Here is a 25386-nt window from a genome sequence, read left to right on the forward strand (position 1 = left end):
CCCAATGTTTGGATTAGATTTTGGAACATGATATGCTAGATTTTCTTATCCTTTGTATGTTTACTTTTATTTCACCGTAATTTTCATCCTTATTATGTTCAATTCAACATTTATATTTCTAATGAAATATAATACACAACAATTGATGCACCATCATTTTTTTGGTCCGGTAACTATCTTTCTTTATCACTAGAACAGGTCATAATTGTGATTAAATACAAATCATTAATACCGTGAACTTAAGGCTGTTGAGTTATTTAAGTAGTATCTGAATTGGATTATTAATATAAATATTTATTAATCAGATTTTATTTATCTTTCTATTAAATTTTAAATTATTGAGAATCTTTTACCCCTAATGAACCCAATGATTCCAAAAATATGTGCATGAAATAAATGACATAAAAAAATCATTATTATAAAAATTACTGTACAAGTATAATATTTTTCATTTCTAATTATGATTTCAATTAATTACATGAGTTAGTTTTTTAATGAAAACATTTTTACAATTTTTTCATTAATGAGAGTATTTTTAACCTTTAATATCTTTTAATCTAACATTATTTTTATTTCTAATAAAATTTTAATATTTTAAAATAAATCACAAGTAATTAAAACTAATATATATGATAATATAAATTATAAATCTAAAATATAGTTCATATGTTTAAAAATATTTATTTATTACAAATTTAATTATAATATAATTTATATATGTTAGTAATGCAAAATAAACATTTTTATTTATACTATATATTCCGCATGTTGAAATGTTAGTGATTCCCCTCCAACTAAATGAAATAAGAACAAGAATGTAGTTGCGGAGTATATATTTTGTTTTTCATTTTTTATTTCTTTGAAGGAAACGTAGTGGATTTTACGACTACGTGTGAAATATAGGCCATCGTTTGGGGCTCTTCTTCACACTGGGTTTCGTCTTCATGGCGTGAGACTTAAGACGAGATTTTACGACTTCTCTTCTCTGCGAGTCTATGTAGGTGCAGCTGACCTCGCTTCACTTCTCGCCTCAGGTATTCATTCCTCTTTCCAATTGAATCTCTCTCTCACGCCGCAACGCAATTTCAAAACTCGACCTACTTTTTCCTTTTTCACGAAATTCCTATGCGTTTTGTTTCGATTCGCCGATTGCAAAGCGTGGCCGTCTAGGGTTCAGCTGGCATTTGAAGGTTTTAGGGGATTTTATGTGTTTCACAGTGTCAACGACGTGTTTGTGTTTCACAGGATAGTCGTTTTATTTTGGGGTAAGGAAGGAAAATGAGGTTATTCTGTACGATGATGGGTTTGGGGATCAATGAATACTTAATGTTAGGTTTTGAAGGCTTTAAGGAAGAAGGTATCTTTTGATTGTTATCTCAGATGCTAAGACACTGGCTCCTTGGTTCGTATATTCACTTAATTAATGTTTTTTCCTTTTATTTTCGGGATGTTGACACATAAGCTTGCTTGCCTGGGTTTGTCTAAGTGCTATTGCCACATCAATTCTGTTATGTCTTTGTGTTGAGTTCAGTCATTCAACAACAAAACCCTTTTCCGACGAGGTGAGGTCCGCTACGTGGATCATATGATGCCATTTGGCTCGGTTAAAGACCATATTGTTTACCATGAGACCCATCTCAATAACTTCCCCAATGTCCTTGTTGGGGTAAAATTGCATCATTGCTAATTGTAGCTTCTCATTATTAGCTTAAATTATGATAGGTTTTTTTTTGCTCAGCTAAATTATGATAGGTTGACTATCCTGAAGTCTCCAGCTGGTCTGAGTTTATCTTGATATCACAATCACGATATTTTGCTTGTGCAGTTCAGATGAGATGGCCTCTTCACATAATGTTGAATTGGAGGCTGCTAAGTTTCTGCATAAACTTATTCAAGATTCTAAAGATGAACCAGCCAAGCTGGCTACTAAACTCTATGTGGTGTGTGTTGTTTTCTCCTAACGAAGCTCTTTGATTGTTCTATTACTGCTTATAAAAGACTTGGTTTACTCGTGATTAATTTGATGAATGTTTCAGATACTACAACACATGAAATCAAGCAGTAAGGAGCATTCAATGCCATATCAAGTGATATCAAGGTAAAATGTCTGCAGCTTAGCATTCAAACGCATTCATATGCTGTTATTTATTTATTTATTTTTTGTTTAGCCCTGCTCTCTTGAAGTTAGCTCAGATAAAATAATTGAATATCTGATTCTGATTGTCTTCATCAGGACACATGGTTACTTTTGAACTCTTCCTTTAATGGTAGTTAAGATATTAATCATGGGACTGGTTTGTTTAATTGCATCATATTTGGTTTGAACTTTATAGAAAGGTTAATGTTTTTTTTCCCATCTAGACAAACAGAAAATGTTGGATTTATTTTGTTGCTTTGTGTAATTTGGCCTGGGTAATATATGCTCGAAACTGTTGGCTACTTCCCTCGTAAATACCTTTATTTGTTTGACTTTGCAAATGGATGATAAACTTAATTCTCAAGGTAATTTTGAGGCTCATTGGACTTAGTTTTCTTTTTGGTGCCTTAGTGACTGTAATGAAGCTAATACATGTCATTCTTAGCACTGGACCTTTGTCAGTGTTGGTAATTTGACTCAATATTTGGTTTCATGCACAATGCTGTTTCTTCTGACTTGATGCTGTCTGTCATAGGGCAATGGAGACTGTCATCAACCAACATGGTCTTGATATTGAAGCATTGAAGTCATCACGTCTTCCTTTGACTGGTGGTCCTCAAATAGGTAATTATGCATGTTTGCCTAATGCAGAAAGGATATTTGTAATATTTTTTATGTCATTTTGATTTCATTGTTTGATAATTTATGCAGGTTCTTCTTCACAGTCAATGAATGTTACAAAAGATTCCAGAGTGAGTTTGGCTGAAAATGAGGTGTCCAAAATGGACCCGTTTGCTTCTGGCCGGCCACCGGTTGCCCCAAGTGGTGGAGCACCTGATTATTATCAAGGATCTGTGGCACAGAGGAGTGGTCAGTCTTTTGATCAAGGAAGTCCGTCTAGTTTGGATTCTAGGTCTGCTAACTCACAGTCACAAGACAGACGTGATACTGCTAATTGGGACAAACAGGTGAGCCAAAAGGATGGCAAGAAAGCCATGACAAAGAGAAAGAGGGGAGATACATCATCACCTGTGGAACTGCATGTTGACAGTCCTTCACAGCTGGATCCTCGCAATACTGGTGTTAATGCAAGGAAGGGGAAAATGACCAAGGCTGAATCATCAGATGGTCTTCCAGTTAAAAGTGGTGAACTAACCAACTTTAACATGGCTCCAAATAGTGGTCAATTGGAGAATATTTCAGCTTTGTCTGGTAGCATGAGAACAATGCTTAGAGCAAACCAAGAAGGTCATCATTTATTGGCAAAACAAACTGATTTGACAAAGGTTGGCAATCTGATGGTGCGAGCACCTAATTCAAAGTATGCAGAAGACACGGAAGTTTCCTCTGCACATATTGCTTCAGGGAAGCAGCAAGGTACTTCCTTACCTTATACACAATGAGATTAGAGGTGTATGTAACCAAAATAAAGACGGATTAGCACTTTTAAAAAATCTCAGGTTCCCCAGTCATCTTCTAATGTTGTTCCTGGTGATATGATGTCAGAAATTCCGATGCATCAGTTAATACCTCCATCCGTTGGTTCAAGAAAGGGATTTGGAGATTTTTCAATCATAAGTTGTTGGAAAAGCTGCCTTAATCGCGGACACCCCTTAGCTCGCCTTAATCACTGCCTCTTTGGTGGTTTAGTCCCACATTGACTGGTGAATAGTGATATGAGCAAAATAGTGTATATAAGTGAGGGGGCAACCCTCATCTTATAAGCCAGTTTTGTAGGGTTGAGTTAGACCCAAACCCACATTCTTAGATAAGTCATGATATAACTTGATCTAACTGTGCTCCATGGTTTGAGAACTGCAAACTATTTGGATTATTTATACTAAAATGCCAATGCCTAATATTTTGAGTGTTGAAGTTTGACAGGCTCCTGGGTTTGAGAACTGCAAATAATTTGGAATATTTATACTAAAATGCCATCGCCTAATATATGACTGGTGAAGTTTGAAAAAAGACTTTCTAGAAGAGCTTACATGTAAATATAATCATTGGAATGGAAGAATTTATTTGAATAGAGGTTTTCTTTAGCACTTGTTCTTTTATCAGTCATAGCTGTTCCTAAATTATTTTTGAGTATTCTCTGCTGTTGGATACTTCACAATGATTAGCTCATTATTGAGAGAATGACTGAGGAAATATCAATTTTACTTAGAATTAGATGTAGTCAAAGAAAAAGCAACTATAAATTTGAATTTCTTGTCGACAGTTATTGATAGAAAATAATTCATATTGAATTTCAGGTGCTTATGCAAAGGTTCATGGAGGGATGGCGGTTCCAGCTGGTGCATCTTCAATGGTTGAAGCTTTCTCAAATTCAATGCAATATGGTGGTGCAGTGGAGCGTGATGGGGGAAGTTCTACTACTTTAGCTGATGGACATAAAATTGCTCAGGTACTTGCTATTCACTAAATTTTGCCTATGCGTTTGTCTCTAAGCTCTATTACCCCCAAGCTATACTCATCAAACTTCAAAAGTTATTATACTTCTATTGTTCTCTTTTGACTATGTGACTTGTATATAGTCAACTTGATTATTTGACCAGGTAATTTTATTGACAGGTTGGCAGGCAAAATAGTGGCTCAGAAATAACTATGCTTAGACAAGGTGTTCCTGCAAGAGACACAGGAAAACCTGCCATGCCTTTCAAGGAACAACAGTTAAAACAGCTTCGAGCTCAGTGCCTTGTTTTCCTAGCATTTAGGTAGACAGTTCTGCTATTACCTTTTGGATTTGAAAAAAATGACTTGAATGATATTTTTGATGTGAAACTTTGTTGTTCAATGTGCAGAAATGGTCTAGCACCGAAGAAACTACATCTTGAAATTGCACTTGGAACTGCCTTTTCTAGAGAAGGTGGCTGATTTTTATATTTATCTTATTTAACATGTTAAAGATCTTCATTGACTAACTTATGAGCAATGTGATGGTAATACAGATGGTTCTCGCAAAGATCTAATTGACCACAAAGGAAAATCACAATCTTTTAATGAACCAGGTAACTCATCTGGGGTCATGATGCCATTTGGAGGTCCCAGCAATGTCAGACAGACAGATAAAAACCCTTTGGGGTCCTCTTCAGCTGGCAAAATTGTGGAGGCTGACTCTTTGTCAAAGGGAACTGAGAGCCCAAGAACATTGGAGGACAAAGGTAACCTACATGTCACAAAAAGAGGAGAGGTTGAAAGACGAATTCAAGAAAGAGTGGCTGCTCAAGCTTCCTCTGCCACTTCATGTCAGCAGCAAGATTCTTCAAGTACAAGGGGTGCTGTAGTTGGTAATAATCATTTGGATGATGTTGACACCGGTAATATGCAGGTTGGAAGATCTAACCAATCTTCTGTTGTTGGCCCAAATAACTGGGCTGGTTTTGCTGGTGCTAATGAGGCTTCAAAGGGACCTCCACAGGTCTCTACTATTCAGCATGAGTTGCCTATAGAAAGAAGAGAGAATATTCCTTGTCAGTTTCAAAATGTTGTTAACAATTGTGGTTCACGGAATCACAATTCTGTTAATCAGATGTCTTTTTCTTTAAAAGAGCAATGGAAACCTGTTCCAGGGACAGACAGTGATCCTCATGGAGCAACCATGATGAAGGATGGGAATGTAATGATAAAACACGTTTCTACAGGTGAAAGCCATACTTAACGAAACCATGCTATTGCAATCAGTTACTTTAAAGCTTATATTTTCTGCGTTGTTTCAAGTGTCAATAATTTATGGCTTTCTGAATATTAATTGTGATTACTCTCAGATGGCTTCAAAACAGTTCCACTTGATAATGCATCAAAGCATGGCATCTCTTTTGCTACAGAGCAAGATGGGAATGAGAGGTTGGTATCAGCTGATTTGCCACCTTCTCCAAAATGTACAATGACAGAGAGATGGATCATGGATCAGCAGAAAAAGAGGCTTCTAGTTGAGCAAAATTGGGTGCTAAAACAGCAGAAAACAAAGCAAAGAATGGCTACAAGTTTTTACAAGTTGAAGGTTTGTTTTACTTTTAACTACCTCTTTTTCTAGTTTAGTGCACACTCTGTTCTCCTTGCACATTCAAATTATTTTTGCACCCCACACATACACAATTTGTTACTGGTAATGGCTACACACTGCATAAAAATCATTGCCTGTGCTTCATTCCATCATTCCATGTTATTGTAGGAAAATGTGAGCTCCTCTGAAGATATTTCTGCTAAAACCAAAAGTGTCATAGAGTTGAAAAAACTTCAACTATTAGAGCTCCAACGTCGTCTCCGGAGGTAATTTTTGCTCTCGTGTGAATAAATTTGCTATTTTCTTCAATTATCAGTTTGACAGTATATTCTCCCTTTGTGGGCAGTGATTTTCTGAATGATTTTTTCAAACCAATTGCAACCGAGATGGAACATTTAAAATCAATTAAGAAACATAGGCATGGTAGGAGGGTCAAACAACTTGAAAGGTTTGAGCTGAAAATGAAGGAAGAGCGTCAGAAGCGGATTCGTGAGAGGCAGAAGGAGTTTTTCAGTGAGATAGAGGTTCACAAGTATGTGCTCTTTCTGTCTATTTCTATTTTCCTTTTCTACCTCTTTACTTTTTCCAATGTATTGTAGTAGATAACTATGAATCAGTGTTCTCCTTAATCCTTTCCTCAAACATGTGCACTATTCCTTGAAATCTAGGGAAAAACTTGATGATGTATTCAAAATCAAGAGGGAACGGTGGAAGGGTTTCAATAGATATGTGAAGGAGTTCCATAAGAGAAAAGAACGTATTCATCGTGAGAAGATTGATAGAATCCAGCGGGAAAAGATTAATTTACTGAAAATAAATGATGTGGAGGGCTATCTTCGAATGGTGCAGGTAGGTTTATTTTCTTATTTGATATAAATAGATACAGGGATATGATGTATTGCATGCTTAATGCAATTTTCAATGGTACATTAGGATGCAAAATCAGATCGTGTAAAGCAACTACTTAAAGAGACCGAGAAGTATCTTCAAAAGCTTGGGTCCAAGCTACAGGAAGCAAAGACTGCAGCAGGACGTTTTGGGCAGGACGTTGATGAGACAGGAAATGTCAGTTTTCTTGAGAATAGTGAAACAGAAAATGTGGATGAAAGTGATCAGGCAAAGGCAAGTTCTCTTCACACATCTCTTTCTTATGTTTAAATCTTAAATTGTTCAATGTGTGACTTATTTGTTTCACTTTTTTTACAGCATTATATGGAAAGCAATGAAAAGTATTACAAGATGGCTCACAGGTATTAGTTCTGCACTTATGTACTCTTTTTAAAAAAGGTTTCTTGGTACTATAAGTTGCTTATCTTATACTTTTGCTATTAATGAAAGGAAAAACAGCATAGGATACTGGGCAGTTTGCTGGTTTAGTTTTAGTTTCAAAGGACCAAAAGTGTTCATGGTGCATTGGTTCCATTAATCTATAAATATGTATGTGCATTGGTTCCAAAGTCCTTCGGCTTCATTCTATGATTTTCCCCCCTGCAGTATAAAGGAGAGCATTGCAGAGCAGCCATCTAGTTTGCTAGGCGGAAAATTGAGGGAGTAAGTTAAATATTTGCCTTTTTATAATGCATGTTATTTAGTTGACAAATATAACATATGCTTTTGTCTTGCAATGAGGTCAAAGTTTTTATTTTATTTTATTGCATTTAGTTGAGTTGTAGTTTTTTTTTATTATTTATTATTATGCATCTTCTTTGTCTCCATGGGGATTTTATCCTTCTCACTTTACATTCTTTTTACCAGTTTTCTTAAATTGTTTGTGACGAAAGGACTTTGGACTTTCATTCTCTATTATTTTCAATCTAAGGACTTATATTCTTTCTGATTGCAATTTTTGTGCTTAGATATCAAATGAATGGCCTGAGGTGGCTGGTTTCCCTATACAACAATCATTTGAATGGAATTCTTGCTGATGAAATGGGACTGGGTAAAACAGTACAGGTATTCAATTTTTGTGAACCGAGGAACATATTATAGTCAGTCAAATTCCTATTTAGTTCCATTTTGTCTTTTTTAATTAGCATTTCTGGTAGCCTGTTATTTGCTGTTTTTATCCCTGCTGAATATTTTGTGCTTTTACGAACATTACAGTAAATATATACATGCTGAAGATCTGGACCATATTTTGCAATGAAAAGATTAAAAGAAATTTTCTATCTATACAATCCTAATGCCCCTTTTTTTAGGTTATTTCTTTAATTTGCTATCTGATGGAGGCAAAAAATGATAGAGGACCATTTCTTGTGGTTGTGCCCTCTTCAGTTCTACCTGGTTGGGACTCTGAAATAAATTTTTGGGCTCCTGGTGTTCATAAAATTGTCTATGCCGGTCCACCAGAGGAGAGGCGTCGGCTATTCAAGTAATTGGACTTTAGAACCCTTCACCTATATGATGATTGTGCCTTGGTGTGTTCCTTATCAGTTCTTTCATATTTTAGGGAAAGGATTGTTCACCAGAAATTCAATGTTCTTTTGACTACATATGAGTATTTGATGAATAAGCATGATAGACCAAAGCTGAGCAAAATACATTGGCATTATATAATAATTGATGAAGGCCACCGTATAAAGAATGCTTCTTGCAAGTTGAATGCTGACTTGAAACACTATCAGAGCTCTCACAGATTGCTGTTAACTGGAACACCTTTACAGGTTTTTTCTTCTTCTTTTTGCCCTTCAGTTTTTCAAATATATACATATGCTTTTTTCTTGGGATTAATTGAGTTTTTTCTCAACCCTTATTGGAGGCTCATGCTATATCCTTTGTTTCACTTTTGCCCTTATTTTTTATAACATTAGTGTTATATGCTTGCTGTTTCTGGTTTCATAATTTATTTTTATATGCAGAATAATCTTGAAGAGCTATGGGCACTACTTAATTTCTTGTTGCCAAACATATTCAATTCATCGGAGGATTTCTCTCAATGGTTTAACAAGCCATTTGAGAGTGCTGGAGATAGCTCACCTGATGAAGTAAGTTTTAGATCATTTCTATTTATATCTATTAAGTTTATGTAGTCTTGAGTTCTAATTTAAGCCTCATTGATTTTCATGTTCTTATTGTGTTATTTTCTATCTCTAAATAGGCTTTATTGTCCGAGGAGGAGAATCTTTTGATTATAAATCGTCTGCACCAAGTTTTGAGACCATTTGTACTTAGGAGGCTGAAACACAAGGTTTTTATACTCAACTTTAAGCTTATTAAAGCATATATTAGCTAATACACAAGGTTTTGTAATTAAAAGTAAAATTAGAAAACATTTTCTTAAACCAATTAGTCCCCTAGCTTGCATTATAGTAGCTTCTGAAATCATTGTGTTACTGTTCTTGCATTATCAATTTATTTTAGGTTGAAAATGAGCTGCCTGAGAAGATTGAGAGACTAATAAGATGTGAGGCTTCATCATATCAAAAACTTTTGATGAAGAGGGTGGAAGAAAATCTTGGTTCTATTGGCAATTCAAAGGTATCTTTTCTAGCACTTTATTCTGTGTTGAATGATGTTTCTTGACCTTTTGATACTGGACTAAGAATTGATTTCCCTCTATTTTCATTTTTGATAACTTAGCTTCCCCGCATAGTATACATGTATGTACTTACTCTGCTGGTCTAATTGAAATTTATAATTTTTAGGCTCGATCAGTGCACAACTCTGTCATGGAGCTTCGTAATATATGCAATCATCCATATCTCAGCCAGCTTCATGCAGAGGAGGTATATTCCAATCTTATGAATGGTTCTATTCTGAATGAATGCATTTTGTGAGTGACTTTAACTGTTGCTCAATCAGAAAATGCATTTTAGGAGATTTAAATTACGCTGCAATACCTTTCTTATGGGAAACTGAAAGATTGAAAAATGCTGTGTTCAATTATATAAATTATGAAGTATCATCGCAGGATCATTTTCTAAATCTAGTAGCATGTGTGGGAGGTACTTGTTGTCTAATTCTGTATGGTGGGCGTTTTAGATGCTCTGCATCTTGTATATCACCAGTAGTACTTCTGGTACTGCTGTGTTTTTATGATTAATATAATATATCTTTTGCCTTTCAAAAAAAAATAAAAAATATGCAATAGCTGACAAAGAATGATCCTAAACTATAAAGTAGTTTGTCTTTTATTTTGGGTTTCCCTGACATGAGACTCAACCAGGAATTCTGTTGTGACTTGATAAGGAATTTTCTAGGAGATTTGTGGTGGAAGTGGAGGGTTGTATGTATGAAATGGAGACTTGTAGAGTGAGCAAAAAGCCCAGCAAGAGTGATGATTAATGTGTATTGGAGTTAACATTAAGGTTTGTGTGTTGAGCAGTGACTGATGTTCAATGATCATAGTGAATTTGTAAACATTGGCCAATAGTTTGCTGTAGGTTGAACCACATTAACTTTATGTTTATTTCTCTTCTGTCTTCTCCATATTGTATGTTTGTGGATCCAGTTTACAATGTAAGGTTTGTCTGTAGATTTTTTTATCACTTTCCAACTTCAATGATGCAGCCAGAAAGTAATCAATTTCTTTGCAGAGTCCATAACTTTCACTTCCAAAATGGGCATTTTATCTGTCTGATGTAGTCAACTGTTTATTTGACTACTTCAGCAAGCAGTCACGTTTTAATATAATTTTGTATATTTGTTATTCTTGACTTTAGGCTATGCTACAATTTAACTTTTTTGCTGCAGGTGGATAACTTCATACCTAAACATTATCTGCCACCAATTATTAGACTTTGTGGGAAGCTTGAGATGTTGGACCGTTTATTACCAAAACTGAAGGCGACAGATCATCGGGTATGAAATATTCTATAAAGTTTTTCTGGATGACTACATTTGACTTATTTCGTGTCAGTATTGACATGAGTTGTTATAAGGTTTGATTACTATTTTGGTCATCTAATTTATTTTTTATGTTCAATTTGGTCATTTTATTATTAGAATGTTCAATTAGGTCCTGTAATTATTAAAAATGGTTCAGTTATCAGGTCCTTTTATTTTAAAAGTTGAAATTAGGCCCCTTACTTTTTAGAATGGATTCAATTTGGTCCCATTTAAAACCTAATTTAGTCATTTTAATTTTTTTTTGAAACAGCTGGAAGAAAAATGAGACCAAATTGAACCCATTTTAAAAAAAATAAAGGACCTAATTGATCATTTTAAAAGTAAAGTGACCTAATTGAATCATTTTTAAAAGTTACAATGTCTAATTGTATTAGAATAGAAGAGTAGACTTACTCCTTTTCTGTTTTTTAACTACTGTTGGTTAGTTAACTCAACTAACTTAAGGTTAGTTGACAGTTACTAATGTTAGTTGTAACAGCTGTCTAACTCTAGTATAAATACTAGAGATGTAACTGTTTTCAGTTGAGTTAGTTAATATCAAAATTCCATTTCTGAAGTTTGTGGTTTTCTCTTCTTTCATTTCTGAAATCCTTTTAAATTGAAGCTTTTAATATTAAGAGGACCAAATTGGACCTAAAAATAAATTAGAGGACCAAAATAGTAATTAAACCTTGTTATAACTATGAAGATATTTTGTAAACTTATTTACTATGCATGCATGTGTTTGACAGTTCATTTTCCCTTTGCTAAATATATGATACTAAATTGGTTCTTTATTTAATGAGTGCCTTCTTGTTAATGCTTTATTTTGGAAATTTAACTTTTAATGTCTGATATAATACTGCCAATCCCTTTTCAGGTTCTTTTCTTTTCGACAATGACTAGGCTTTTGGATGTTATGGAGGAATACTTAACTTCAAAACAGTATCGCTATCTCCGGTTGGATGGGCATACATCAGGAGGTGATCGTGGTGCTCTGATTGAACTATTTAACCAACCCGGTTCCCCATATTTTATTTTCTTGCTCAGGTAATTTTAATGTCGGTCAATTAAAACATTGAATTGTGGGAAAAAGGTTTTTTTGGGTGGGGGGTTTCCTGGAAATTTGGCTGAATCCCTCCTATTGACATATATATAGACCTTTGTTTGGCAAACCAGGGGACTCTGGTCCAAATCTTAATCTATATTTAATAATTGGCATTACATATAAATTTTAGGGTCTGTTTGGTTTGAGAAAATGTTTTCTATTTTTTCATTTTCAATTTCTTATGATTTAGAGAATGTTGATCTTTTTTCTATTTTCATTTCCTGGTTTGGGAACCGTCTTGGCACTTGAACCCAACCCATCAGCCAATACCTTGTTACAATCACTGTAGCCACAAACTTTGTTGCCAAATTGGAAGCACCACTGTCCCGTGTCGTCTTCTTTGAACCACAACCTCTCCCTTTGTTGCACTGCCCATCATATTTTGGTTCCTAATCAGTCTTATGTTGCCTGATTGAGGAACCATATTTATGGTGTCTTTCTCTGTATTTAGTACCTCTGGTACTTTTCTAATATATATATAGTTTTATCTTTGCTGATCAAAAAAAAAAAAAATTCAAACCATCAAAGCCTAGACAACCACCAACTTGCCACCGAATTTAAAGCATCGATGTCATCTCCAACTCCTCGCCTTCAAAACCATTGACTCACCATCGAATTAGAAGCAAAGTAGTCGTTCCTGACTTTGCCATTGTAAACATTGATGTTCCCAATTGCACTGCACCTCTACCTCATTGATTCCCACTGCCTGTCCTCGTTGGAACCAACCATACCCCCAATAAGCTTCCATCCACACCCGCTTCAACCACCATTCTTTTACACAGAACCCATGATTGTGTGCGACTGCTAGTAAATGATAAACGCCTCACTTGGGGAACCCTCCCTTAAAAGCTAGCTGTTATGGGGGGTAAACCAAATACCCCCTTAGACAGTTTATATTCAAACTTATGGAAACTGACTCATTTTAGGATGTAATTGATGCCCCCCCCAAATGATCTGATAGAAGATTGATGCGAGTACTCTTGTCTAAAAACTGAAGCTGATCTGCTGGAAATTCATGAAAACAATGAGTTGAAGAGTATCAGAAACATCAACAACTTGGTGTGCATTGCCTTTCTATATCTGAAATCTGGAAAATTGTTGAGTTACAACTGTGGCCAAAAATGAATACTTAGGGATTTTCAATTAACAAAAGTTCCAAGTGTTGAACTGTTGATAAGTGGTAACTAATATAATTGATGTTTTGATAATTGCAATTCTGCTCCTGCACCCGAATGTAGTATTTTCAAGATTTCTATAAGCTTATTGTTGAAAAGCCACAGTAATGGCGGTCATCCCTAGCCCGGCTTAATTGCAGACTCTTCAGGTGCTGCCTTAATTGCAGCTTCCAGGGAGTGCATTTAGTCCCACATTGCCTAAAGATATTTGCTTAAATAGAGCTTTATAAAGCTTGAGCAATCCTTGCCTTACAAGCCAGTTTTGTGGGGTTGAGTAAGGCCCTAAGCCCAAATTTTAAGACTTATTTTTATTTCACTTCTAGATATCTCTTGATGAAAGCCATTTCACTGCTGTAAGTTGGGAATAATTGGATTGAAGTTGTCAAGTGTCTTCCTGTGATTGAAAACTTTCACATAAATGGATATAAGTTGGAAATATTTCTTTCACTTAAAGGGATATAAGTTGGAAATACTTCTTGTAATTGTTTGGAGGAAGTTGGTTTTTGTTGGAAGCTTGACCTATCTCTTAAATCTCTATCATATTATATCTTAACAGTTTTGAAACTTGTTTGGTGATTCTTCCCCTACATCTTTTTTCATAATTTTTAGATATAATCTTAAGTACTTAGCAAGTCAGGCCTAGTTCAATATTGTGTACTTGATAATCTTGAAGTTTTATTATCATTTTATTGCTGACATTCATCTATTGTCAAAAAAAGCATTCGAGCTGGTGGCGTTGGAGTGAATCTTCAAGCTGCTGACACGGTGATCTTATTTGACACTGACTGGAACCCACAGGCAATGAAATTTCTTTTATATGATTTTCTAAATGAAATTGTTTGCTTATGTGGCTAATTATTATGATCTCTTCATTTGTTGGAATATTTTCAGGTGGATCTGCAAGCTCAAGCAAGGGCTCATAGAATTGGTCAAAAGAGGGATGTTCTTGTTCTTCGGTTTGAAACGGTTAGTACTTTTCCCTTTGAATTGTGGTTTGTCATGGGTGGGAATTTTGTTGATATAATTATATATATGCTACATTAAAGCAACATGAATGTTTTTGATAGGAACCCTGTTGTTAAGCCTAAGTCCAAATGGGATAAGCCCTTTAACATGTATTCCCATAGGCCCAAGATGAATTAGTGCATGGCTGGCATGCTGAGGGATAGAAAGGGAATTGATCAGTAGTTGGTTAGTGGGGAGAATGTGTGCATTCCTTTATAACAGAATGCTGTACTGGTGGGAGAACTGTCATGGGGATCAATACAGAATTGGGACTTGGGAGCACAGAGATTATTCTCTTGCTAAGGGGAGCTTGGCTCTAAGATATTTCCTTTTCTCTCTCTGTTTTCTGCCATTATTTTCCTTTCCTTGCAGGTACCATTGATACATCACGTATCAGTTTTCTTGATAGAAAAAATGTATTAATGAAGAGAATAAGTTTTAAGGAAAGTTTAGCTAGGATATCTGGTCCTTGTCACACTGTTGATTTAAAAACAATTTGCAATATGATCGTTGTTCTTTTACTCTACAGTGAGAACTAAGAATTGTAATAAATTCAAATCTCAATGTCATGTAAAATGAATCTTCTGTTCCTGTTGTGTGGTGGTCATAAAATGTGCCTTTTGCTGTCTTGGGACATATACAAATTCATAATATGTGATTCATATATATCAAATTGTTTTATTACTACTTGATTTGGGAGTTATCTTTTCCCTGTGGAATAGTTTTTAATGCTGTTATGGACCTTGTGATCCATGTATCGATTGATAGGGATAGCCTGTGGTGGTGAGTACTAGAGGTGAACTCAGCTTAATTGTACTGCTTTATGCTCAACTGTTTCTTTGCTGTTAAATATAATTGCTATGTTTTGTTGGAAAAAACTTCTAATTTTCTCTTTGAAGCTATTGGGAATTTTCATTTTGTGGTCATGGTATTGATATTTTATCCCTTTATTCTCGGGGAGTGGCCGGTGTCTATCTTGCGAAATATGTCTGGCTTTGCCCCTGCATCTAGCTTGTCTGCTTAATTGTTCGGATTGATAGTAGCTTTTTAGGCGTTAATGCTATAACATTACTACAAATGTAGTTCTACCTTTTCATATATGCTGAAGTTGCTTCTTCTGCTAAATGTAACAAGGTTCAAACCGTTGAAGAACAAGTCAGGGCTTCAGCTGAGCACAAACTTGGCGTTGCTAATCAGAGCATTACTGCTGGTTTTTTCGACAATAATACAAGGTTGGTGATGCCATGATATTTCACCTTTAGTTTATGACAAACTTTTTGAGTTAGCTCTGAAGTTTCTGTTGTCTGTGTTTATTGCAGTGCTGAAGATCGAAGAGAATACTTGGAATCACTCCTGCGTGAGTGTAAGAAAGAAGAGGTTGCACCTGTTTTGGATGATGATGCTCTAAATGATCTCTTAGCCCGAAGGTTCTTTCTGAAATGATTTTACCATCTGTCTATTATCCACAGCCTGGTATATCTGCTTATTTTCTGATGATTAATTGGGTTGTTCGACTTGTATTCCTAATGTGTCAATTTGAGAATGTCAACTTGGTGAGTGCAGTAGGAATTAATGGGAATTCTGGAAAGATATGTATTTGACTTTCTACTTTCTTTTTAATTAATTATAGATAATGGTTCCTGATGTATTATTGTCATGTCAGCATTCTACCCCCTTCCTACTGCTTGGTGCTAAAACCTTTTGATTGTTGATAAGATCTTTTAAATATGACAACTGCTTGTTGGTCCATTTTAATTGCAATTAAAATAACATTATAAATACATTATAATAGTTTTTCCCCCTTTGGTTATTCCTTCTTCCACCTAAATTCTGTGTTTAAAGAGAGAAGAAAAAAAGAGTTGATGTGAATTTTGTTTTTGTTGGCAGTGAAACAGAGTTGGATATATTTGAGGCTGTTGACAAAAAAAGGAAGGAAGATGAGCTGGTATTCTATTGTGTATTTGCTTAGATTTTTCATCAACACACACACACACATATTATATAGGGGACTGCTAATATACACCCACTCAAACTAATATACACCGACATAGAAATATATATAATCTCAATGCTGTCAAGCGAAGTTGTCGTGTTGCATGTTCAGGGGAAAGACAAAAGGGAATTTTGTGTTTTGCATTTTTTTTTTTAAAAAGAACACATTGAAATTACAGAACTACCCATTAAGCTATATGTTAGGTGGTCTAAATGAAAGAAGAATGGATTTTTTGGTCCAACAGAAAAGGTGTCGAGTGCTAACATATACCTAATTTTTGAGTGGGTGTACATTAGCAACCCGCCCACACACACACATGCAATCATACAATATAATATCTTTTTAAGTGCCCTTTGTGAAAGGGAGAATCTCACTGGAACTCCAAAAAATTGTTGCAGGCTACATGGAAGAAATTAGTGCTTGGACAGGCCGCTGATGGCTCTGACTCTGATATTCCTCCACTTCCTGCTCGTCTGGTCACTGATGAAGACCTGAAACAGTTCTATGAAGCAATGAAGATATCCGATGTGCCTAAGGCTGAGGTAGAATCTAGTGGAGTAAAGAGAAAGGGTGGATATATTGGGGGCCTTGATACTCAACATTACGGCAGGGGAAAACGTGCAAGAGAGGTTTGTCTGTATGCTTTATTCATTTGGATTGTGCAGTCAATTGTATTCCTTGCCTGCTTTTTGCTCTTTGTTTGTATTTTCCCTAGGGTTAATGTATAATTGTGATATACATAACATGTGATGTGTGAAAAGCAGAAGAAAAGAAAAAGTTAATTGAAAAGATACTTGTGTGCTGGATATACTATCTAATTGCTTATTGCCATTTTCATACTTTTTAAAGGTACGTTCCTATGAAGAGCAATGGACAGAGGAGGAGTTTGAGAAGATGTGTCAGGTTGAAAATCCAGATTCACCCAACAAAGTAAAAGAAGTGGCAGAGAAGAGTTGTCCAACAAATACTTCCAGCTCTGTTGTATCTACTTCTAACTCACAACCTGTGGCTGTGCCTCCAGTGGTCCCAACATTGCCAGCTGTGGAGAGTTTGCCGGTAGTGGTACAGCAAGTTAAAGAGATAACCCCACCCGCCAAACGTGGTCGTGGAAGACCTAAAAGAATAACTTCAGATAAGTCACCAGCTGTGGTGATCTCTCCAGTAACTTCTGGAACTGTTGAAGTAGACACGCAGTTACAGAAAGGAATTGGGTCTGGACATTTAGCATCATCAACTCCTGATTCTGTTGCTCATTCTGCTGAAGTTGTAGGTGTGAATGCACCCGTGCAACAGTCTGATCCGGGAGTTTCTCCTAACTCACAGCCTGTCATTCCTATGCCTTCTATTCCACCAAATTCTCAGGTAGCTGCTGTTCCTGTTTCTGTACCTATTCAAGCAAGAGGACAAGGGAGGAAAAGTCATGGTGGTGAAGGAATTAGACGTAGAGGGAAGAAGCAGGTCATGACTTCATCTCCAATCCCTGCTGGTTCTGTTGTTCCTGATCTAAAGGTTAATGAGAAATTGGAAGATACATTGGTCAGTCCTTCTTCAGGTCAAGCTATCTCCCAGAGTGAAACTGTTCCCAGCTCTGCTGCAGTTCCCCATCCACCTTCTGCTTCTTTGAGCAGTGGAAAGGATCCTGTGGGTGTTGGGATTGTTTTGAATTCTCAGGCACCCCCTCCTTTGCCCTCTAATACAACCTTGATTCAAACTGCACCCACTTATCCGTCCGTGCAGATGCAAAGTAAAGGACAAAATCAGAAGTCACAGACTGGAGTTTCCCGCCGTAGGGGAAAGAAACAGGCAACAATATTAGCATCGGTTCCAGATCTTTTACATCAGGATTTACATCAAACTGCTAATTTACCTATTTCATCAGACAGTATGTCTGGTGAAAAAGCCACTGAGTTAAAGAGCTTGCAAGCGAACAATGTTCAAGAATCAAAATGTGTTGTCCAGGATCAAGCATCACAGAGCGTAGGTGATCAGGATTTAAAATCACTGGGAGGATCAGATGATTCATCCAAACAGACAGTGATCATGTCTTCATGTGAAGATAGTATGATCAAATCTCCAGGTGAGTTGTGCATTGCAGTACTGAAGTTCTTAACGCCTTTTCATTTGTTTTAGAAAAGATCTTGAATATATACTCAACATTTTTTTTTCAGGGCAAGATCTTGACGAGGTTAAGAATCCTGATGCTCATGATTCTTCTGTGAAGGTTGTTAAATCTTCTGAAATTACCTCATCGAAAATTGATGAAGTTTGCAATAACTCAGGGAATGAAACTTTACTTGTGACAACAGTGCCTGTTACCGAGGCGATAAAGGATCAACATTTAGGTGGTAAAACTCATAATCAAACTGTTGAAACTTCAAAAACCTTCCCTTCAGTTGTTGATACTTCAATTAATTCCTTGACTGGCAATGAAACTACAGAAAACATCAGCAAGTCTTTAGATCCTGTGACTCCAAAGATTGTTCCCAGTACATTAAGTACTGTTTATTCTTCCACGCCAGGCTCTGAATCTACTCATCCAGGATCGATTGAATCCATGCCCACCAAAAGGCAAGGTCGTAAAACTCAAAATAGAGCAGAGCCACCACGGCGTAGGGGGAAAAAATCAACTGCAGTGTTACCTGTTGTTCCTGATGCTGTTACTGGTCAGGATCCTAAGTTAAGTCATCATGCACAGAATTCATCAGGAGATTCATTGCTGGGTAAAGCCACTGCGAATGTCACTCAAACCCAAGCATTGGAGATCCTTTTACCCTGTGGAGTAGTTAGTCATGATTCGAATAGAAAAGAGAGGGCAACCAATTCTACCCACAATAAGCAACAGAAAGTTGCATCAACAAGGATTGATGGTGCACCTATCTCCACAGATAAGATTTCTGTGCATGATGTTGCACGGGTAATGAAGGAAGTTTTCTCTGGAACTTGCATACCAAAGCCTAAAGCTCATGATTCTGCTGGGAGCGAAGATAGGAATGCACCTGTTGTACCAGTACTGACTAAAGCTGCAGTGGATGTCACTTCCAATAACCAGAGTTTGAAGGATAAAGTGTATTCTGATATAGCAGCTACTGGTGCAGCATGCCTTACTTCAAATGTTGCTGTGAATGTTAACGAAAAACAACCAGAAATGGCATCCAATATGCAGAATTTGGAGGGTAAATCATGTTTAGATATGCCAATTACTGGGGAACATAACCTGACATCAGATGTTAAAGAAAAGGCTGAACAGATGCTACATTGTGTTGAAAGCTCAACCACGGGGTGTAAAATAGCTCTTGATACAACCCTCAATGCTGTCCAAAAGACCGATGATTCTTCTGAGAGACTTCCTACCAGCTGTGCTCTCAATGATTTAAATATAGATAGTTCTAGCCATCAGATGTGTTCATCTTCAGGTGCTGAACCTCTTGCAGTAATTGATCACAAGATTAAAAGCCAATCCGACTCTTTAGAGAAGTGTTCAAGATCTTCTCCACTTGATATTGGTAGCATGGGATGCCCACCAACTCCATTGGAACCAGACACTTTTAGCAATAATCCTGTAACTAGTCAGGCTGATACCTGCACTCAGAGCCATTCATCCACAAACAAACCTCCTGTTTCCACAGAACTCATTTCTAATGAAAAATTGGAATCTTTGGAACCATCTTTGAAATCTTCATCTCTTGCTTGTGTTGACGGCTCTGGGTTTTTGGTTCAGACTGAAAATTTGGGTGATCAACCACAAGTGATCCCATCAAGTCCTGCAACAGATCTTCCTCCAATGACAATGATAGTTTCTAGTATTTCGGAACATGCCGAAGTTAAAAGTGAAACAGAGTCTACATTAAAAGCTTCTGCTGAACTCTCTTCTGATGAGGGGATTGTTGGGTATAAAGTTCCTTCTTCTCAGTTGCTGGAGACTGAGAATCGGAATCCATTTGGACATAATTCTCAAAAGGTATTAGAACCCTCCGTGAAACAGTGTTCAGAATCAGCTTCTGAAATGAAAGTTCCTGTGAGTCCTAAAGCTGTTCAAGTTCAGAAACATCCAGATGCACTAGAACCTGCTGATTTGCATGGTACTCCATTGATCGAGAGTTGCCCAAAATCTCTCTGTGAGGAAAAAAAGGATGATGGGAATTCCATATGTGAACCGCTTCAGTCTTGTGTTGTTGAACCTATAAATATTGACCCTGTTTCCCAAGAAAATATAGTATTACCCATTCCTATTGAGAATCTAAAGACTGATTCTTCTGAGGCTTGCCATATGGAAATGGACACATCAGACAGGTTAGTGTTGCCACAACCTTCTGGTTTGGAAGCTGTAGGGAATGATTTGGTTGGTATTTCTGGTGTTGGCAGTCTTGTAGAGGGAAATAAATCTGAAGCTGCAGTTCTGCCCCCGTCAACCTTGAAAGAAGAGCAAAATAGGGGATTAGCTGTAACATGTACAGTTAGGAGTTCAGAACCTTTGGAGGAGTCAATGGAGAAGGGTGTGGCTAACGACTCTAGAGTCCAGGAGGAAGCAAAAGTTGATAAAGTAGAAACCGATATTCAAATGGATTCATCCATTAGTCAGACTTTGCAAGCAAAACATGAGATTTTTCAAGAAAATATGAATTTTCCCTCCCATCTAATGACGAAGGAAGAAAACATAGAAGTCTCATCCTCAAGGCCCCTATCTATCAGTTCATCTCCATCACATGAATTGAAGGATTCTGAACTTGAACTAGGTGATAAATATATATCTCAGGTTGGTGATTCTCAGACTGGATCTGAAGATAATATGTTGAAGAGGTTGGATTTAGTTTCATCTCCTTCAGTTACGAAGGAAGAAGTGCTCAGTTCTACATCTGATATTGATGGTTCTGGAGGCCTTTCAACATCTCTGAATGTTCATCAATTAGTAACTGTCCCGGATGCTGTCAAGTCTTCATCATCCCAAGTGAGAGAGGAAGAAAAGATTGGAGTATCTTCTGACAGTAAATTAGTTGTGAGGTCTGTATCTGAAAATGACATGGAAGGAACTGATCTTTTGCCAGAAAATCCTTTGCTGGAAATCAATAAAATGTCATCAGATTCCCCAATGATTATTAGCCACTCTGTGAAGGGTCGAGTGTCATTTGTGAAAGAAGACAATTCAGTAATTAAAATTAGTGATCAAATGGATGCTTCTCAGGTCTCTGAGAATAATTCAGAAAGGGTTACTTCCAAATGCATGGATGTACCTTCTTGCTTCCAAATGGTGGAGGGAGATAATGTTGATATGTTGTCTGACAAGGGCCCTCTTTGCAATTCCCTTGCTCCTAGTGAACCAAGAGACCCTTTGATTGAGAATAGTAGTGATGGCATCGAGGTAAGTTATTTGTACATATTTAGCACATCTGGCTCTGTATTTTTTCTCCAATATTGAACTGATTTCTTTTACACAGGATTCTATTCCAAATCCATTACCACAACAGAAATCAGAATGTTCTGAATCTGAGAAGGTTGATGAGGTGAAGACATCTGATGTTGTCAGGGTTGATCCAGGACTGATGTCCAAAAACACAGATTTGCCTTCTTCCTTGGTGATGGAGCAAGATAAAGCTGATGCATCATATGATAGCCCACTGGCCGCTGCAGAACCAAAATATTGTTTGACTGGAGAGAATTGTGAAGATGCTAATGAGGTATGGCATTTGGCACCTTGGTTTATTGCTAGTTACTATCCTTTCAATTTTACTCGTGTATACATTTCTTCTGGAACCCATTACAAAACCATTAACTTTACAGGAACCGAATCCTTCAGAAGCTGAGATTGGTAATGAAATGGATGCATCTGATGTAGCTGGGATTAATACACAACTTTCATCTAGTAACAATATTGTGCCATCATCTTTCTTGATGACCAAAGATGATAAGATTGTGGTGTCATCTGACAATGGCCCACAATGCAGCGTGCAAGTACTCAAGGGATCGGAAGATTGTCAGACTGAAGGGAGCTGTAAAGATGCCACTGAGGTTAGTTATTTTGAACCTATATTATGTCTAGTGCCACAATTCTCCTCCCTTTAACTTCCTTTATGAATGCATTTCTTCAGGGTCCATCTACAAATCCAGTACTACTGCAGGAATTAATTATTAATTCTGAAGCTGAGACATGTAATGAAGGCAAGACACAGGTTGGTTACCCCTTTAGACTCTGCAAAAACCTTTTATCTTGGTTTTACAGTCAATTTGTTTGCTTCATTTTTTGAACAATTTTTTGTAATATTTTATTTAAAAGTATATTGTGAAAGGGTAAGAAGTTTTCTCTAGTTGAAAGTTAAACAAATTAAAATTTAAGCTGTCTGGCTGAGTTTATTATGATTGTACACTTATACATCCCACTTTGCAAGAATCATGACTGCATTGTTTCTGTTCTGATGCCTTATATATGGAATCAGTATTATTAGGTATTAGCACATTAGACAAATTGGGAGATGATTTTGTATTACACATACAGCTTTCATGGGTTTGTCTGCATTAAACAATATCTATGATCTATTGTTTCTATTACTTCTGGTCTGTGATTCCATCTGTGCATCCCAGGTTCGGCTATCTGTGGAAGATGTCACAGCATCAGGGGGAAAAAGAGAGGTGGAGACATTGTCTGATGAGGGTCCACAAGGAATCTTGGAAGCCCAGGATGGATCAAGAGGACTAGCTGACTTTGAGGAAGGGGCAGATAGTAAAAGCTGTGCTGCTGAGATGGGAAATGTATCTGAAGTCCCAAAACCCTCAGTATCAGCTGAGAAGGTGGAAAGAATCTTGGAAGCCCAGGATGGATCAAGAGGACTATCCGACGTTGAGGAAGGGACAGATAGTAAAAGCTGTGCTGCTGAGATGGGAAATTTATCTGAAGTCCCAAAACTCTCAGTATCTGCTGAGAAGGTGGAAGGAATCTTGGAATCCCGGGATGGATCAAGAGGACTATCTGACATTGAGGAAGGGACAGATACTAAAGGCTGTGCTGCTGAGATGGGAAATTTATCTGAAGTCCCAAAACCCTCAGTATCAGCTGAGAAGGTGGAAGGAATCTTGGAATCCCGGGATGGATCAAGAGGACTGGCTGACATTGAGGATGGGACAGATAGTAAAAGCTGTGCTGCTCAGATGGAAAATGTATCTGAAGTCCCAAAACCCTCGGTATCAGCTGTGAAGGGGGAAGAAATCTTGGAAGCCCAGGATGGATCAAGAGGACTATCTGACATTGAGGAAGGGACATGTAGTAAAAGCTGTGCTGCTGAGATGGGAAATTTATCTGAAGTCCCAAAACCCTCAGTATCAGCTGAGAAGGTGGAAGGAATCTTGGAATCCCAGGATGGATCAAGAGGACTAGCTGACATTGAGGATGGGACAGATAGTAAAAGCTGTGCTGCTGAGATGGGAAATGTATCTGAAGTCCCAAAACCCTCGGTATCAGCTGTGAAGGGGGAAGGAATCTTGGAAGCCCAGGATGGATCAAGAGGACTATCTGACATTGAGGAGGGGACAGATAGTAAAAGCTGTGCCGCTGAGATGGGAAATGTATCTGAAGTCCCAAAATCCTCAGTATCAGCTGAGAAGGTGGAAGGAATCTTGGAATCCCAGGATGGATCAAGAGGACTAGCTGACATTGAGGATGGGACAGATAGTAAAAGCTGTGCTGCTGAGATGGAAAATGTATCTGAAGTTCCAAAACCCCTAGTATCAGTTGAGAAGGTGGAAGGATTATCTAAGGAAGGTATAGTTGGCAGCCAAGCAATAGTGCAGGTATCAGAAGAATCTGAAACTGTTACGGGAGATGGAATTGATGTTACTCCAGATTGTTTGGCTGTGCCAGAAACTGTGTCAAATGATGGGGCTTCATCTTTGTGCTCTTCAGCAGCAGGAAGTGAACATGTGGACAGCTTGTCTGAGAAGGATTTAGTTGGCAACTCTGTTGCAGAACTTTACACTAAAGAATCTGAAGCAGGTGTTTCTGACCAGGAAAATCAAGTAGTGCAAGAAAATGCCATGGAAGATATGGAACATGAGTACTTGTCCGAGAAGGATTTGGTTGGCAACACTGCAGCAAAACTTGACACCAAGGAATCTGAAGCTGGTGTTAGCAACCAGGAAAGACAAGAAAATGAGTTGGACATTGAAAAATCCCCTCCGTCTGCAGCAGAGGGCTCCTCTTAGAAGGTTTTCAGTGCCTGCTCAGAAATATAGCAGGAATCAAAAGAATATGAAGTTGAGGATTGAAGAAACATTTTTCAAGAGTCAGGTTGTAAATGAAAAGGCACCTTAAAGAGCTTGGATGAGAAGAGAAAGTGGAAGGAAACGGCCAATAATATGAAACTAAGTAATGAAATCTGACCTTGTATATATTATTATATTATTATATCATATGTAAGGATTTTTTGTACATATATGTTGTAGTTTTCCTTTTAACTCCTGCTGGTTATCCTATTACTTGGCTAATTATTAGTTATTTTTGCTACCGACGATTTGTTAAAATGGTAACCCATTACATCTATTTGAATAGGATATTTCAATGTTAATCATCAAACAAATTATAGTGAAGAGTTCTCTTTTATTTGGTTGCTGAACAGGCGTTAGAATAAAGGTTTCTCGAGTGAATTTGATCAAGATACGACTTAGTTGTTGGCTTCGAGCGAGGAAATTGGTAGACAAAAATAATAAAAGTTTATGTGGCCAAGGTTGTTCTGTCTTTTCTCTGCGCTATATAACATAGTCTAAATACGTAAGAAAGAAAATTGATTTCAGATGGTAGTTGGCCAGTGTCATGAACAATGATACCCAGTTTAAAATTACGTATGCTTTACATTACATTATAAGTCGACAACCCGAAAGAATTTAGATATAAACATAGTGTTGAGATAATTTGAGAAGTTTTAAAAGTGATTTTACTAAATAACTTCTCAATAACATTTTTATATATAGCCTGTTTGGTCTTGTTTTGCGTCAAGAAATACTCAGGTCTAGAGCATAATCAAATGGAGACTTAATCTGTTAGTTCGGTAAAAAAAAATGAATCAAATTAATTTTGAACCATTTTGATCGATTTGGTTTTATATTCAAATAATCGATCTGGTTTAGAAAACTGATTTAGAACCAAACCAG

The 25386-nt window shown here is 37.0% G+C and overlaps 1 protein-coding gene across 3 annotated transcripts; it reads left to right on the top strand.

Annotated features, from left to right (window-relative positions):
- The first annotated feature begins 852 nt into the window (after nucleotides 1-852).
- Nucleotides 853-24693, top strand: LOC100815262 (chromatin structure-remodeling complex protein SYD). Of its 3 annotated transcripts, none has more exons than XM_006583982.4 (37): nucleotides 853-1034; nucleotides 1826-1940; nucleotides 2037-2098; nucleotides 2673-2761; nucleotides 2849-3514; nucleotides 4396-4547; nucleotides 4715-4857; nucleotides 4945-5009; nucleotides 5092-5784; nucleotides 5908-6143; nucleotides 6315-6412; nucleotides 6493-6678; nucleotides 6815-6995; nucleotides 7080-7268; nucleotides 7353-7396; nucleotides 7641-7697; nucleotides 8003-8099; nucleotides 8345-8517; nucleotides 8596-8809; nucleotides 9005-9130; nucleotides 9244-9333; nucleotides 9507-9623; nucleotides 9791-9871; nucleotides 10839-10946; nucleotides 11854-12023; nucleotides 13976-14054; nucleotides 14148-14222; nucleotides 15396-15493; nucleotides 15581-15688; nucleotides 16149-16206; nucleotides 16653-16883; nucleotides 17104-18331; nucleotides 18423-21610; nucleotides 21687-21926; nucleotides 22030-22257; nucleotides 22338-22418; nucleotides 22828-24693. In XM_006583982.4, exons 2-37 carry the CDS (start codon nucleotides 1836-1838, stop codon nucleotides 24439-24441), a joined length of 11370 nt encoding a protein of 3789 aa, XP_006584045.1. In that variant the 5' UTR covers nucleotides 853-1034; nucleotides 1826-1835; the 3' UTR covers nucleotides 24442-24693. The 3 variants fall into 3 exon arrangements, with proteins under 3 accessions (XP_006584045.1, XP_006584047.1, XP_006584046.1); XM_006583984.4 differs by having other exon boundaries at nucleotides 5152-5784; XM_006583983.4 differs by having other exon boundaries at nucleotides 1831-1940.
- Nucleotides 24694-25386: the final 693 nt, after the last annotated feature.

The sequence above is a fragment of the Glycine max genome, chromosome 7 (genome assembly GCF_000004515.6).
Source record: "Glycine max cultivar Williams 82 chromosome 7, Glycine_max_v4.0, whole genome shotgun sequence".
Classification (NCBI taxonomy): Eukaryota; Viridiplantae; Streptophyta; class Magnoliopsida; order Fabales; family Fabaceae; genus Glycine; species Glycine max.